This window comes from Phycomyces blakesleeanus, assembly GCF_001638985.1.
Source record: "Phycomyces blakesleeanus NRRL 1555(-) unplaced genomic scaffold PHYBLscaffold_6, whole genome shotgun sequence".
Classification (NCBI taxonomy): domain Eukaryota; kingdom Fungi; phylum Mucoromycota; class Mucoromycetes; order Mucorales; family Phycomycetaceae; genus Phycomyces; species Phycomyces blakesleeanus.
The window spans coordinates 1,183,499-1,200,736 of NW_017265139.1; the positions used below are offsets into that span (position 1 = coordinate 1,183,499).

At 32.5% G+C, this 17,238-nt stretch overlaps 4 protein-coding genes across 4 annotated transcripts; 2 read left to right on the top strand and 2 right to left on the bottom strand.

Moving 5' to 3' along the window:
- Nucleotides 1–399: 399 nt before the first annotated feature.
- On the bottom strand, nucleotides 400–2,059 carry PHYBLDRAFT_74346 (hypothetical protein; the record flags this gene model as incomplete). Its single annotated transcript, XM_018443012.1, has 2 exons — nucleotides 400–1,732; nucleotides 1,754–2,059. The coding sequence occupies 2 exons, from the start codon at nucleotides 2,057–2,059 to the stop codon at nucleotides 515–517; spliced, it is 1,524 nt and encodes a 507-aa protein (XP_018294153.1). The 3' UTR covers nucleotides 400–514.
- Nucleotides 2,060–11,690: 9,631 nt separating this feature from the next.
- PHYBLDRAFT_59646 (Homeodomain-like DNA binding domain-containing transcription factor) lies at nucleotides 11,691–13,029 on the top strand (the record flags this gene model as incomplete). Its single annotated transcript, XM_018440534.1, has 4 exons — nucleotides 11,691–12,085; nucleotides 12,128–12,221; nucleotides 12,318–12,574; nucleotides 12,963–13,029. 4 exons carry the CDS (start codon nucleotides 11,691–11,693, stop codon nucleotides 13,027–13,029), a joined length of 813 nt encoding a protein of 270 aa, XP_018294154.1.
- A 730-nt stretch (nucleotides 13,030–13,759) lies between these two features.
- PHYBLDRAFT_59647 (C2H2-type zinc finger transcription factor) lies at nucleotides 13,760–14,772 on the bottom strand (the record flags this gene model as incomplete). The annotated part of the gene is made up of 2 exons (XM_018440535.1): nucleotides 13,760–14,459; nucleotides 14,561–14,772. The coding sequence occupies 2 exons, from the start codon at nucleotides 14,770–14,772 to the stop codon at nucleotides 13,760–13,762; spliced, it is 912 nt and encodes a 303-aa protein (XP_018294155.1).
- Nucleotides 14,773–15,550: 778 nt separating this feature from the next.
- Nucleotides 15,551–16,975, top strand: PHYBLDRAFT_166088 (hypothetical protein; the record flags this gene model as incomplete). The annotated part of the gene is made up of 5 exons (XM_018435361.1): nucleotides 15,551–15,655; nucleotides 15,747–15,834; nucleotide 15,978; nucleotides 16,266–16,386; nucleotides 16,919–16,975. The coding sequence occupies 5 exons, from the start codon at nucleotides 15,551–15,553 to the stop codon at nucleotides 16,973–16,975; spliced, it is 372 nt and encodes a 123-aa protein (XP_018294156.1).
- Nucleotides 16,976–17,238: the final 263 nt, after the last annotated feature.

Sequence of the window (17,238 nt, forward strand, 5' to 3'; positions counted from 1 at the left end):
GAAGCCGTGGTGGCCGTGGTGGACGTGGTGGCCGTGGTGACTTCCGCGGTGGTCGCGGTGGTGGACGTGGTGACTTCCGTGGTGGCCGTGGCCGTGGCGGACGTGGTGGTTTCCGTGGTAGAGACTAAATCATTCTCATTGCAAAAAAAAAGTCTTCCCTGTACATGTCATGATCCAGAATTCCTTCTCATACTCCATTTTCCTCTTTGCTTTTGTTTATGGCTTATAAGCAAAATTTTTACATCTCATCATTGTAAACTGTGTTTTTCTATTTATCATTTCAATTTTCTTTATCCTTTTTTTTACGTACCTATATGTACAACATATTATCATAGGTAGTTATACACAAAATAAATTACGAACTTCATTTTCAATCATTAATTTAAAAACAATAATAATCACATTTGCAAATAAAACAAAACTGTTTTAATATTCAATTTTTATTTTTGTTTTTGACTTGAACATTTTCACTATACGGTTACAACCCCTTTGTTTTTGTATTTTATGATTTATTTTAATTTACAGACTTTTCACTGTTCCACACACCAGCATTGTATTTGGCAACATCGTTCATAAGTACAACTTGGTCAGCAACAGACTTTAGTGCACCCAAGATAACACCATTTCCAGTAGAAAAGTTGTACATGTAATAATGGAGACCCGTCTCTTTACAAAATTCCTTCACCAGAGGAACACACAAGCGAAGATTGTGTCTTGGTATGCGAGGGAAGAGATGATGGACTGCTTGGTATTGAAGACCACCGTGGAACCAATCAAGCCACTCTGGGCAATCCACATCCATGGTGGTACGCAGCATCTTTGCCGCAAAAGACTCGTTTGGTCCACCGTCATATGTCGACATACCAAAGTGTGAGAGTGTTATCTGAACGTGAAGAGGGAAGGTCAACATGTAGGAGACCATAATGTAGGCAAACACCACACCCCAACTAGGCAAGGTAGACAATAACGCGCCATACCAAACAAAAAAGAACGCGATTCCAGTAAGTTCAAGTTTACGGTTGCGGACGTTCTTTGAGGAGAAGAGGTAGGTGAATGATAAGACGTGGAGGTTGAATCGACCGAAAGACAGTATGAGATAATAGAGGTAATGCTGGTACTTGATAAAGAAACGCGAAGGTGCATCAAACTTCATTACACGACCGTAATATGTCGAGTAGAGATTGTTAAAGAGCTTGGTGGTGATGGCCATGAATGGCATGTGCTGAATATCAGGATCATGTTCAGGATGGTTGGTAACAATATGATGAACATTATGGCTGTCTTTCCACCATCCCAGACTAAGCCCACCTATGAAGTTTGCAATAAGAACTCCAATCAAATGGTCGATTTCCAGGCGCCCAGTAATTTCGTTGTGACCAGCATCATGTGCTGTAAAGACAAGTTGGTGCCAGAAGAATGCCATAAAGCAAGCACCGACCATGTAGTGCCAAGTTTCTGATCCAGTGAGAGTGAACCAGAGTGAAATGTAAAGAAATAAAAGATATCGGCACACTTCTTTTCCATATTTCCAGTAGTTACACTCAAACAATCCTCGATCTTTAATTTCTTGTTCGAGGTGTCGGAAATGTTTGCGAATAGTCAACATGTCAAGATTCTTTTGACTGATCTGATCCTTGGAAAGATCTTCTGCGTGGTGGTCATGAAGCTGCTGAATCTCATCATCGAATGCTCTCACGCTAATTCCACCTTCCCATGATGTCGTCATTGTTTCCTCAGTAGTGTTGGCGGACACCTTGACAGCTTTTTTGGATACTTCGAGGTCAGGTACATATTCTCCTGCGTAAAAATGGTGAATCATACGCTCATACACAGCCGGGGGGTGCAGTGAACGAATCTCGTCTGTCACATCCCTGCCCAAGGAATGGCGAATGGCGAGATCACCACCAGGATGGTTGGCCATGAACCGGTTAACTTTGTACACCTTCGCATCGTAGATAAACAAAGCGTCGCCCTGTTTAATTCTGTCTTGAAGCTCTTGGGCCGTGATGTATTTTAAGTTGTCTAGCCTCTCATTCCTTGGCTCTGCGTTTGGTGGCATTGTATAATGTAAGAGAGGAAGCTAAACTAGCAGAAAAGGACAAGGACCACAAAATAGAAGGTCCAAGAGAAATGGCTCACGGAATCATTGGTTTACAATCGGAGAAGTATAGAAAGAGTAACAGGACCTGTGGTACAGTCTGAGATTGATTGGTGTCTACGAGCCTAGCCATTATCAAAGCCCCCGTTTCTGTTATTTAATGTGATATAAAAGCCCCTTGAGCGGTAAGATGTTCGACAATATTCTTCTCTTTACTATTGTGTTATCAGATGAATATGACATTATTTATACACCTTATTAATACGCTCAGGGCAACTAAAATAAGATAAAAATAAAAGCCGTCCGTTTCAAACCCATACTATTAATTAAAATTTGGGTGTAAGAAAAACCAGAATGTAAAGGGAATAAGAAAGAGCAACTATCAAATTCAAGACGTCTTCAATAGGATTTGTCCAAAGATATACTTTAAGTCAACCAAACAAACAGTGTATAATTTAAGAAAAAGAAAAAAAAACGCTGCAGGGTGTGTACTACATTAATGCTGTAAAAATATTCTACAAGCAAACAAATAAGTTCATCAGCATTTTGATTTTCCTTGGTAGTTTTTCTCAGAACAAAATGATAAGTCAATCTCAAAGGTTTTTGATGTTGTTCTTGGCAATCTATATATACATGGTATATGTATAATCAAGAACTATCAGTTTGAACCTCGGTCGATTCGGAGATATAAATACCTAATGGTATATTATAACATACTTCTATTTAAAGCAATATATATATTCTTAATATCATATACTGTTCACACACTAAACAATAGTGCTCTAGTCCTACACAAAGCCCCCCCCCCCTCTTTTTTTTATATATATTCTTTATACATACATATTTGTTAATGCATGCTTTGTCTTTAAAGAACAACGGCTTGTATGTAGTTTATCAGCTCAGTAATATGCTTGAATAATCGACAATCAATAATTGATTTAAACAACTGCTAAAATCTGGATTGTGTGGGCTGATACTTTTTAGGAGATAAAAATAACAAGTCTATTTTACAGGCAGTTTGTGACCTTAAAAATTAACCTTTTATTTAATTCTTAAATTTAAGCATTTGAAAGATATATAAATACATACATATATACATATGTATGTATGTGTATCTTATCGATCTAATCATCCAAGCACTACAGTGCTCCTGTAGGTTGAGATATTGCCTAAAAATAGGTAAAAAGGATATGATGCTTGACAAGTGGGACTTGGACTACACACAACTTGTTTTTGCAATGCTTCTGATGACCTGTAAAATGTTCGTGCTCACGATTTAGCTTCGATCAATATATCGTAAATAAGCTTCAAAAAAATTAAGCAAGTGAATATCAATGCACAGGTAGGTATAATCAAAATTTCGAAAAAAGTTTTTGACATAAATGATAGTATTTCTGTTTTATTGGATTAAAGTAAAGTGTAGCATAATTTATAGAGTAAAATAGCCAAATTCTCTTTCTGACACTTGTAATCAAGTAGCAGCAGAGTCAACTGTGACAGAGATTATCTTAAAGCCAATCGACAAATATATACGGGAGAATATCCAATAGCTTTATTATAATACTTTACTACGATATCATGCTCAGTAACAATTAATATATTCTATTGGAAGACATCACTCTCAATTAAGCAAAGTAGAAAGTTATATACGTATAATACTTTTGATAGTGATTTTTAAGAGCATAGCCTTTACCTGCCGTGTTTTCTTAGGGATAAAATGGAAATTTTACCGGCGGTTTTTGGGAAGAAACCGCCAGTAAGCCTCCTTTAAAACCCTACTTTTCCCGTAGTGGCTATTTGATATTTTAATAGCTAAAGGTGTTCTCCAGCATCCTCAGTGTGTTATCTAAAAAGTCTAGGATCAGTTCAAGGGACAAATATAGGAATGCCAGATATTATTGTGTTAATGAAAAAATAAACAATAATAAATAAATGTTCTGGTGAAAGTTGACCATTTATCTAAGCAAAAGCATATTAATTACTGAGCTGGATCAATTTTTGGAGAGGTAATAGAGTAATGTAAAGAACAAAAAAAATCAGTCTCTAAAATTACCAGGAGTAATTGAATATTGTTACGTGCTAATTTAAAGTCTTCTTGGTATGGTACTTTTGTAAGAATTAATTTAATACTAATATATCATCTCCATAGTTGTACCAAAGTAAAGAAGATATATACCAATAGAAATGTCAGCATGAAGAGGTTCATAAGACTCTGTATTTTCAGACCTATTAGTCTTTGCATACTTAGGTCTGAGTGGCTAATCTTTTATTATATATTAGATAGAAAATAAGAAGTTGTTATAGAGCAAATGTGAATTGAAAGTACTTGTAATGCTGTCAATGAGAATAACTCTTGTCAATTTAGAGGCTGAATTTAGTATTTTTTGTTCTTTACATTATTCTATTATCTCTCCAAAGATTGATTCAGTTCAGTAATTACTATGCTTTTGCTTAGATAAATGGTCAACTTTCACCAGAACATTGACTATTTATTATTGTTTATTTTTTCATTAACACAATAATATCTGGCATTCCTATATTTGTCCCTTGAACTGATCCTAGACTTTTTAGATAACACACTGAGGATGCTGGAGAACACAATGCCCTGAATTTTTTTTAATTCTCTTTTGAATACTTCTTTTTTATACGGCTCGCAAAAAAAATTTTATGCCTACTGTACTTGGTCAAATATGAAAAAGAAAAGAAAATAGCATATTTTTCTAAATTATCCTATAACTAATATTGATTTTCACTTATTTAGAGCATCCATAGCGGTTTGGGTAAACTCACCAAATATGTAAATTTAGATAGAAAATTCAGATTTTTCACCCACAGTGGTTTGTCTAAAAAATGTTTTATCCAATTTTTTTAGACAAATACTTAACGAATATCTAAATTCATTATTTCAACAAAACATTCAAGCAATAAAAAAATGTAACTTTAGGTTTAAATAAACCAATGTGGATACTCTAAGTTATTTCATTTAAATATGTGTTTCTGGTTTGACTTGAATATTTTAATTACACAAACCACTGTGGATTTTCTTATAGAAATAGTCTTTATATATGTATTGGGTTATATATTTATGCCGACATAAATGTATAACCGTAAAATCCTAATATTTTACAAGTTTACCGCAACTTTAAATACAATGTGAGTTTGATATATAAAAATTCTCCGTATTGTCTATTCGAATATATAGGCCAATATTATATAAAAAAAACAAATACTGGGAGGGTCTTGAATATCACGGAGCATTTACTAAAGGTTAATTTTATTGATTAAAGCTGCACTACTTTCTACTACATATTACTTGGTCTATTTATTGTTTGCCAGCTATTATTTCGTTTATATTTAAGCCATACCATTCTTCTACAAAAAATTACTCGATATACATATACACATTAATCAGTTAACATTTATTTTAAAAAGAATTACTTTATCAAATAAGCAAATAATAATAATAATAATAATAATAATAAAATATCTTTGAGGGAAAAAAAGCTTGCTTATAAAAGAGAATATATGCTATGATATTATTTCCATGCTTAAATACGTCTATTAAAATATTCTTACTTATTTGATAAAGTACTGAGCTATTATTTCATTAGTTTGCAGAGCGTTTCCTATAGTTTGCAAGTCCAATAGAATAAATGATTGTTGGGCTATCATCCAAGTAGTCGTTATTTTCCAATAGTAATTGCTTGTGTACCTTAAAATATTACTAGTGGAGTATAATACATAAAATAGTAGCTTTATTAAGAGTAGATTGTAATTAAAGTATATTTTTAGCTTCTACATTGCCTACGGACTAGTAATTATTATATATTGGGTTTATGAGTCTGTGCGCAAAATAATAAAAAATAATGCAACGTATTTGATTATTTGATTATAACATTGATTAAAATAAGCTATATAAAAATAAAAATAAATAAATACGTGTTTATGAATGATTTTTTAATGAGTACAGAAGTGCCTTTAGAAATGTGGATCAGGTAATATTAATATTATATCTCGAATTATTGACAAAAGCTTTGTGCTATAAGTTTTCTATAATTATCAAAACCAGTTAAATTTTATGCTGCCAAGCAAAATAATAATAATGAAGATGATTACAGATCTGAAATAGCAAAATATTATAAGTGCACCATATATTAATTTACACATATCTACATGCGTGTATGCTTAATCAAATAAGTTAATTTCGTTCTCAGATAAAGGTTTAAAGTAGAAATACATTGTCTTTACGGTAAACCAATATAATGTGATAGCTAGAAAATATTCTTAGGATAGTAATATTTGGATTCATAATAGCAATTGGTAGAAAATTACACTATACTTATTAAATCATTACTTTTGTGTATTTTTTTTTGGCTATTCAAAAGAAGAAGACATATTTTGAAGGCAAAAAATAAATAAATATTTAATTCATCCTTCAAAAATATTCCAGCCTATTTACCAGTTCGTATGAATAATGACGTGAGGTATTACGGGTACATTTCATGTCATGGTTAATGAACAAATGGGCTAACTGCAGTTATTGACCTTCAATTATTATTTTAGACTTGTAATATTTGGGCGTGTGTGCTTATTTTAAGACTCTTTTATTGTATTTGAAGATACAATGCCAAATCAATTTTTTAATATGTTATTTACTCCATGGTATCTATAGTTACCAATATATATATATATTCTTTTTATGTGTAAAGTTGTTAGGAATAAAATAAGTATAGTGAATATTATTGTTGACCAGCCTACCTAAGATACAATTTGACTTTTCCGATTGTGTACCCTATCTTGTTGAATTATGCCACGAATTTTTATTCCGACTTTTCAAGCTCTTTTTATGGTATCGGGTATTTAACACCAATGAGTGATAGTCAAAAGTATAAAAGTACTTTATCTGTGTTGATCGATCACTTGAGACTTGTATATTGATGTGGTGGAATAAGTTTATTGTAGTATAAATATTCTGCCGCACTCTTTTTTTTTGATGTGCACAGATCAAAAAATTAAGCATATGAAACAAAGACTAGAGTTTTAACCCCGTATTATTGAATTAAAGTTTTATGTTTTATTTGAAAGAAAAAAAAAGGCAGTGTGGACAGATATAGATTATTATTTTCTGTTAGATAAGTCCCATTTTGACCCTTTTTATTATTATTATTATTATTATCCTTGATTAATTCTTTCAATCTACCCACATCAAATGAATAGCTATTTAAACTAGAAAGAATAAATTATCATCGTATTAAGCTCTGAGTTTCACCATACATTTATTTTTTTACTCAGATTAGGTGCATTGTAATTAAATAAAATGCATATATTAAATTATAAAACTTAATTACGCTAAACAAATACTAGGAATTTAAAACACAGAACAGTTGTAATTATCTAGTTTCCAGTTTCATAACTCAATGTTGCAATAATTATTATATTATATGTATTTCGCCAGCTTGATGTAGGGTTCTTTTTTTTTTGGTTATAAGACTAGATAATTGGCTGAAGTTATATAATTAAATATGATTAATTAATAAATAAATATTTCAATAAAAAACACACATACTGAAAATGTATACTGTTGTTATTATTAACAAGAGTTATTGAAAACAAAAAAAAAGTAAAATAAAGCGATTATGGATAATGGACAGAATAATATTTTAGATAGTTCTAGATAGATGGGTCTCTTTTTGTTATTTTTGTTTTGTTTTAAGTAATTTATATTGAAATATCTAGCGGAAAGAATATTTTCTACTAAACAACCTAAGCTCGCATTATAGCTAATGTCTTTTGTAGGGTGAATGAGGTTAAGAAATTATTTCTATTGCGCTGTATCGCGCGATTTTTGTCTAGTTATTCCATCAAGCAGCTCGGTAATACAAAATTTAAACTTTACCACATTGATTGCACGCCCATTAATAATACAAGGAATGTACAGCGGTTATACTATTTAGAGCCTTGATTTGGTTTGAGTTAGTTTTGAAAAGGGAATACATAGATACAAACATTTATGCTAGGGCATATATATATATATCTAATATTTCTATAAAGAAAGTACGATAAGAGAAAGGGGTACCATTGTAATGCACTCAATTTGAGGCTCTTATAAGTTAAAGATGAATTGGATTTTGTAGATTCAAAACCACCAATATATATATATATATATATATATATATGTATCATTTAAAGTAAGGAAGATTATAATATATAATCTCAAGATCTTTGATAGCATATGATTCTAGGGGATGACTCAATAGAGCCATAGATTTAAAATGTCCTTTATATATATATTAGGAGCTACATAAATAATATATAAGCTTGGCACGAGAACTATTATTCTCGGACCGTGAGTTTGATATGTGTACTAACTCCATCTTGTAGGATAATTTCTTCTTTCTTTCTTTTTTTTTCTTTTTTTCTTTTTTTCCTTTTTTTCCTTTCTTCCTTTTAAAGAAATATAGATTTACTAAACACATTAAATTATCCGTAACGCTAACTTCTGATTTGGCCTCTCTCTCTCTTTTTTTTTTTTAAAAAAAAGAATAGTAATAATAATAATTAGTCTATACTTATTAGAGATGTATAATGTGATTGTATCTCGGGGGAGAATTCGATCCAATAAAATATATATTTGAGAATTTTATAGTTAAATAAATATATCAGAGTCCTTTTGCTGATTTGTGTATTCAAACTAATGCTGTACTCTCTTTACTATAATTTTGCGGTTACCTAAATAATAAGCGTGTTAAGAATTTATGTAAATATTGTACTATATTATCTTTTGAGACACATGTTATCTCGACAATTCCTATACTTGTGATGCTCTTTTTATAGGAATAAAATCATAACCACACTATCATTTTGAAATGGCTCGAGCACATCTTAATCCTATTTTATTAACAGAAGCTTTCACAATAATTTAAATATTCTGTACAAGATATATCGGCTTTATTGCTATAAATGCTTTGTATTTTCCTTAACTAATAATAATGTATCTATATAAATACCTGGATTTAGATTGTGTAGCTATCAAAAAATATTTTGACGAGTAAATCTAGTAATTACACACACACAGAAAATTAAATATATTTCTATTAAATTGAATAGCTATCTAGATTTATTTTTAGAAAAGGCTACGCGTAAAAACATTTATGTGAATGTGTATGCTATTTCTTTTTTTTTTAAAAAAAAAAGTATTAGATATGTGTGGGTTAGGCTCTTATCGCACAATTTTTACGATACTATGATACTATTATTGTTATTTTTATTATTATTAGAAAATAGCAAATAGTCAAGTGCTTATAATCTATTTAGTTCTGAACATTGAGCTTGATTTTTTTTATGAAACATTACTATAACTTTAAGAATGAAATTTTCACTCCGGTTTTGTATATATTTGACTAGCGCACGGTTACTTTATCTGTCAAATTGGCATGTAAATAAATCAGAATAATCGAGACAACAATCTATATAATATCCTAAAAGTTTTATTACAGAATTGAGAACAAAACTACTATCAATATTAATATCGATACCATAGTAGCAGCAGCAGCAGCAGCAACGACAACAACAAAGAAGCCATTTCAGTACATTAAATAACGTCAATTACTATACTTATGAAGTCTGCTATTGAAATAAACATGTATATATATATAAGATTTCATTGGTTATCTTATAATATACTATCTGATAATAGCTTACTTAAATCTAAAGGTAGGGTTTAATAACGCGTAACTCCTGAGAAGCTAACAATGAATTATTTATGGTAATGGAAAAGTGTTACCGTTTTGAATAAAAAGAAATGTACTCAAGGGTAGCAACCCAGATTTTTTTGTAACATATATAGTAAATTCAAAAACCGGGCCAGCAAATGTAAAAATTGTACTCCGCAACTTATATCTTCTTGAGTTCTTATTCTTTCGCGATAGTTTTAATACACTCTAGGACATCTGTTAAAGAGCTACAACATACTATGCTAGTATAGATATATATATATAGTATTAATAAAAAGTTATATGAAAAAAAGTGGAAATTTTCAGTGGCCCGGTTTTTAGGTATGGGCCAAAAAATAGAGTAAAGCATTATTTCTTTACTTTTAATGCAGAACTGCTTTATGATAATTTTTATACGGAGTGTGTCTTGTCATTATATCACAATCATCCAAACAAAATAGATATATTATATTGAATTTTTCAGAGTTTTCCTTGTTCCTTTGCTCAACTTTTAAAACAAAAATGTCTCCCATCTCACGCGACAAAATACTCTCAATTGAAGTTGAACTTAGACACGGAAAGTCTACAGCCGAGGTAGCAAAGATTGTTGGTGTTTCGCAGACTTCTGTCAAGAGATATCGAAGAAAATTGAACATCTCTACCTCAGTTCCTGGGGGTAGACCTGCCCAAATCGATGAAAGGCTCGCCCACCGTATCATCTATGCATTCCTAAATGAGGAATTTATGACAACAACAGAGGCAGAGAGACGGCTATGTGGTGAAGGTTTTGCTGTCAAGGCTCCAGCAATCCACACCTTGCTAAAAGCATCTGGGTTCATCTGTACCTTGGAACCACCTCCGAAGGTAAAAACAAACCCCGCTATCCGCAAGCAGCGTATGGAGTTCGCAAGGAACTATATCAACTTCACCGTGGAGGACTGGAAGTGTGTTGTCTTCTCAGACGAATGTAAGGTGAATCGCTTTGGCTCGGATGGAAAGAGATGGAGGTGGAAGTTGAAGAAGTCGGCAATTAAAAAATATAAGGGTAAGACTTCCCCTGTTCGTGCTGGAGGACACATTATGGTTTGGGGATGCTTTTCGTCCAGAGGTCACGGAGAGCTTCTCAAGATCAATGAAACCATGACAAGCCCAAAATACGTAACAGTTTTGGAGCAGGGTTTACTGAAGACCTTGAAGAAGCAGAATCTCATCAAGTCCGATATCATGTTTTTGCATGATAACGCCCGGTCACACACTGCAGCCAATACCAGAAAGTGGTTGAAGGCAGAGGAAATTGAGGTCATTGATTTCCCACCGTTTTCGCCTGACCTTAATCCCATCGAAAACCTTTGGGCGTACACAAAGGGTAAACTCTACCAATATGAAGAGCCAGCCAGCTCAATGAGGGAATTGTGGTCCCGTTTCCAGAATGAGTGGGATAGTATCCCAGAGGAAATGTGCAAGGATCTAATTGAATCCATGCAAAGCAGAATGCATAAATGCATTTTGAAGAAAGGGTATCTTATTAATGAAAAATAAAAAAAGATACCTTTACCTAAAAAACCGGGCCACTGAAAATTTCCACTTTTTTTCATATAACTTTTTATTAATACTATATATATATATCTATACTAGCATAGTATGTTGTAGCTCTTTAACAGATGTCCTAGAGTGTATTAAAACTATCGCGAAAGAATAAGAACTCAAGAAGATATAAGTTGCGGAGTACAATTTTTACATTTGCTGGCCCGGTTTTTGAATTTACTATATATACACTCCGACAATAAAAATCATCGATGAACCACATTTTTCATGCTGCTTTTTTTATAACATTCTTTACCTTTCTCTTCCTCACACCTTTACCTCAAACTTAACCACCAATGTCGAAAAGTAATAAAAGAATTAAAACTACTCCCTCCAGACGCGAGCTGTCAGATTTTGAGCGTGGAGGCATTGTTTGGCTCTCAAAAGCCGATCATACTCCAACTGACATTGCAAACCGTATGAACATTCCTAGAACTATAGTTTTCGATACAATAAAGCGCTGGGAGACTACTGGAACAGCCAAGACAAATACCAGACCTGGGAGACCAAAGAAACTTAGTGTAACAAACGTTACAAGTCTTTGTTTGAGTGTGAGACGTAATCCTTTTGAGAGTTATGGATACCACCAGGCAAATTTGGGAGCTGCTGGCGTTATTGTCTGTAGACAGACAGTTATCCAATACCTACGAGCAAAAGGCTTCGGTTCTTACACCCCTGTATCTAAACAAAAGTTAACCTGTGAGCAGAAAAAGAATCGGTTGCGTTAGGCTAGAGCTAGGGCCAGTTTTAGCATCGAAGACTGGAGCAGAGTGGTGTGGTCAGATGAGTCGAGGTTCATGGTGAAAGGAAATGATTCTGACCCATCGGTAATTGGTAAACGAGGGGAGAGGCACCAGGAACGCCATATACGAACAACAGAAAAGTATGGAAAAGGTTCCGTGATGGTATGAGATTGTTTCCAGGCTGGTGGCATTGGACCATTATCGTTTATCGAAGGATCTGTAGACCAAGATGCATACGTCAATTGTCTGTCTAAGGACTTCAATCCCTGGTACAAACAATTGAATGAAGAACATGACACCATGTTCACATTCCAAGAAGATGGTGCTAGCTGTCATACTGGGTCCTACACGACGTGGTGGAAAAACCGTTGGGAGATTAAACGATTTGACTACTGGCCGTCGCAAAGTCCAGATTTGAACCCAATTGAGCATGTCTGGTATGCCCTAAAGGCCAAGGTTCAAGAGAGAAAGATCTCTATTAACAATGTGCAAGATCTAAAGGCCTGTATTCTTCAGGAATGGGAGTTGCTTGACCCTGGAGTTCTGCAAACTCTTGTGGCAAGTATTCCTGACAGAGTTAAAGCATTCATAAAAGCTCGTGGTGATCATACCGTATATTAAACCTCATTTTTTTATTTTTATTCTATAATATATATACATTTCTCTATAACAACACAATGTTTGGTTTTATTTTGTCAACTTCTTGAGAAGATATAGCATAATGAAGTTGATGTATGGTTTATTCGGGGGTAGAAATCAAAGATTTTGTCGGTGATTTCAGTTTTGGGAGTGTATATATATATATATGTATATATATGCTTGAAGGATTCAAAATAAGAAAATGTATGTCTGGTGCCATACTCTGCTTAGAACAACGAAAGTACTCAGCTGATTCTTATTCTATTTTATATTTACTTTTGAGGGTCAACTCCATTTTCTTCTCCCTTTCCTCCCTTCTCATATAATATGGCCCTACTTAACACTATATCTTATATCAAAGTATCTGCTTATATATATACGAAAGAGGTACATGTTAGACTATATATAAATAGAGAATATAAAAAAAAACATTATATTGTTGTTATAGAGAAAATAAAATAAAGATCTCGAGATTTTGGTAGATGTAAAAGAATTTTCTATTTATTATTACTATAAATTTGCGCGTTAATTATTATAATATTATTATTTTTATTAGAAATCAGTACGCAGCTTGCGCATACATTTTTTTTGTGTTTTCGTGAAACAACTTGTCACTATAGTAACAACTACTATTATTTTTATGGTTTATTATTATAATAGATAGTAGTAATTATTCAGTAGTGATTAGACAACACAATACTATATTTTGTGCCATGAATATAGGGTTTTTTTTTGAAACTGTCAACAATACACACACAAATACATATATCATACAGGGCATATAAATAAAGAGATAGACAGAGGATCCAAGAGAGATAAAGAGCGAGAGAATAATAATAATAATAATAATAATAATAATAATAATAATAATAATAATAATAATAATAATAATAATAATAATATATGCGTGTATGTGTATAGAAATAAATGTCATAGCCCCAAGATGTGGAGAAAAACAAATGCAAAGTTTTGTAAATAATATTCTATAAGGGAGGAAAATCGAATTCGTTGATGTACTGTAGTAATGAATTTTGGTAGATATTTAAGTTATCTATGCTTGCTGAGCAATCAGAAAAATACGAGAGATGGTTGTTAGGGTGGGTTACAGTTTGATGGGAGAATGGTAGAGAAATTGGGTCTGCTATAGACAGACGGTCCATACGACCTAGATCGGTATATGTATTCACCAGCTGTGTATTTACTGGGGATGGGGTAACCCACTGCATGAGATTATAGTTGATATCATCAGGCTGTTTGTACTCGTAATAGACTTGTGTTTCAGTAGGATAGAGAGCTGCGGATTGATTGATAGAACCATGGGTGTATGTCTCAAGTCCAGCACACGTTGGGAGGGAAGACCAGCTGGACATGCTATCATCCAGCACAGATCCCTCTGAAGATGTGGAGACCTTTCTGGGGATGTAGGCTCTTTCTGATGGCGATGAGATATCTCTTGGGGGACATGGCTGGAGTGGCCGAGGCGCGATTGAAAAAATACGTCTTGCCTCGACCATGTTGTGACACGAGTCGGAGGATTCATTTCCAGACGTTCGTTTAATCAAACTCTGAACTCTTCGAATACGTTCTTCGGAAGAAAGTCTGTGTGGAGACACCGGCTTCTTATGAACCTTTAGATGTCGACGCAGGTTACTGATAACGGCGAATCGACGACCACATCTTAGACTAATTCAAAACGAGCTGTTAGTAAAAATTACAATGACAGAAAGTAGTAGTAGTAGTAGAAGAAGAAGAAGAGAGAGAGAGAGAGAGAAAAAAATACTTACTGGCTACATGCAAATGGTTTCTCCCCAGTGTGTGTATACATGTGGGTCCTTAGCGCACTTGGCCGAGTAAAATGTTTATGACAAGTCGTGCACTGGTACCCTTTCTTTTCAGTAGACGAGTCCGAGAATTTTTCATAAATTTGGTCTTGAGCTCCAAAAGTCAATTTATTGTCCATAGTGTGTCCAGTCAGTATGGTTGATAGAGTAACCATGTGTAGTAAGTAGTAGTAAAGATAATAAAGATAACTTATTAAAGCTCTGAAATGAGATAAGGATAGGAATAAGAAAGTAATATAAAGAAAGAGAAAAAGAGAGGATTGGAGACTTTAAAGAGAATGTATGAAATACAGAAAGGAAAGGGTATTAAGGTTTTGTAGACGCTGCTTTTGATAAAATTGTAAAGAGGTAAATAATATATATGTAATATATATTTATATATTTATATAGATGCCATGAGTATCAGTTTGATGTTTCTCAAGCTTTAAAACAAAAGGTTAAATAGAGTTGATTATAAAAAAATTATAAATGATTTGTATACATAATGTCTATAGTACTGTCCAACCCCCTTTTTTTCACTTCCTATTAAGATTGAATATAAAACATATATATTTTCTCTATATGTTTTTTTTATAACCTATGAATAAGACGTGTTAACACTTGAACTATACGCATTTTATATATATATATATATATATGTGTGTGTGTGTGTGTGTATAATATTACTATCTGATTAAAAATTCTTAAGTAAAAAGCTTTTCTATGTTGTTATTATTTTTACAAAGCACTGAATATTTATAGATAGTTGTATAATGAAATCAATTGATTTTTTTATAGATTGATTCTCTTCTTTCTTGTAGTACTTATTGAAACCTAAGAAAGTAAAGGTCAGTGCTTTTCTCCTGACAAGATCGACTACAAAAGGGGCAGCCTATGTGCGTCTTCAATAAACATAATTAAAACATTCTTTCTGACCAATAAATTCTCTTAAAAATGCGCCATTATACATTCTTTTCATCTCGTGCCTACAAAGCATCCCTTATTATCGGTCCCATATCTCCCTCCACTACTTCTAGAAAGTTTCGTCAGTGTAACCAGGTATTCGACTGTTTTGCTTAGCATGCTTTTGTACATCCAAAAATATCTAGTTGGAATATAGAACATGCCTTTTATGTAGCTGCTGCTCTAGTTACCGAATATTGAAAGAATATTAGAAGAACTTAATGAACTTTCTGCTTTTGGGACTACTGCCATAAACGTAGTTGATAAATATATATGTAAGTATTATTTGTATTGATCTATTTTTAAGTTAGCAAATAAAGAGAATATATACATATTCTCATTTTCTAAGTACTTTAAACTCGTATCTCTTACTGCAGCTAAAAAAGTGAATAAAATATACATGTAGTATGTTTTAAAGGGTAAGTAAAAAAAAAACGCCAGTTTGCTAAATCAATACCAATATCGTGTGGCGTAATACGCGTAGAGAGTTTTTAAATTTAAAATTGTAGCACAGGTTAGTAGTAAAATGTGTATAGATTCAGAATAAACGAGAATATTTTCAAGTTACAAAAGTAAAATATGGCCAAGGGGATTATAGCAGAATATATGTTCTTTTTGATATTTCTTGTGTTTTATATGATTTAATAGAAAATATATCTTTTATAAAGCTATATAGGTGTATACATAACTTTCATTGATTGTATAGTGTATTTAATAAAAAGTGTTTCTTTTTGGGGAGTTATCTGCCCCGATTATTAGCTAGATTGTCTTCTTCCTGGGTATTCTTTATACCCAGAAAATATATAACAATACTCAATGCTAACAAAGTAAAAGTTACTCCTGTAATTACGTACTATAAGTATTACATAATTATATGATAGCTAAGAAACTTTTAATTGAAGTATAAAGTCAAAATAACAATAATAAGAAGAGGAAGAGGAAGAAGCAGAAGCAAGCTAAAACGAGCTCGTTGAACTCAAAAAAAAAAAACACTCGGGGACTTCAAGACCGATCATAAAAATATAAATTTCCGGATTAAATAATTTTAGATTTGGTAACTCTTACCTAAAAGTACAGACATAACACTAAAAAGCATGTAAAGAATGTAGTTCAGTACGACAAATATATGCTGAAATAAGAATTATCAACAAGGATTTTCCTCGATTTTATGTGTATGTAAATATGCCTATATTTGAACTTCAAATAAATCGAGTGTTTTGAAAGTCTTTGAAGTAGTAGTGTCAGTTTTAACATCGTGTGTTCGCGAGCTTTTTTTTTTTTTTTAAAAAAAAAAGAAAATGTAGCTATATTTTATTTTATTTTATTTTATTATATTATATATTATTATTTCTTTAAAAGAAGTCTGAGTTAAGTTTAAATTTTTCAAGACACATTGAATGTCAAAAACAGAAATAGGAGTGATACAGGTCAGGAAGACAACCGAGAGTTCTGCAAAAAGAAAAGGAATAAAAAAAAGGCCAAGGCTCAAACATTTAACTGGTATTTAAAATGCAGATTACTTTATATGCACAAAGTTTGAACAGTTCATAATTAAAAAAGTGGACATTGTAACAAAATAACTAGGTAAATTCCCTAAAGAAGATAGCAAAACAAACCGAAACTATTACAATACAATATAAAATTAGTGTACATAAAGGAAAAGCAAATAAAAAGGTGAT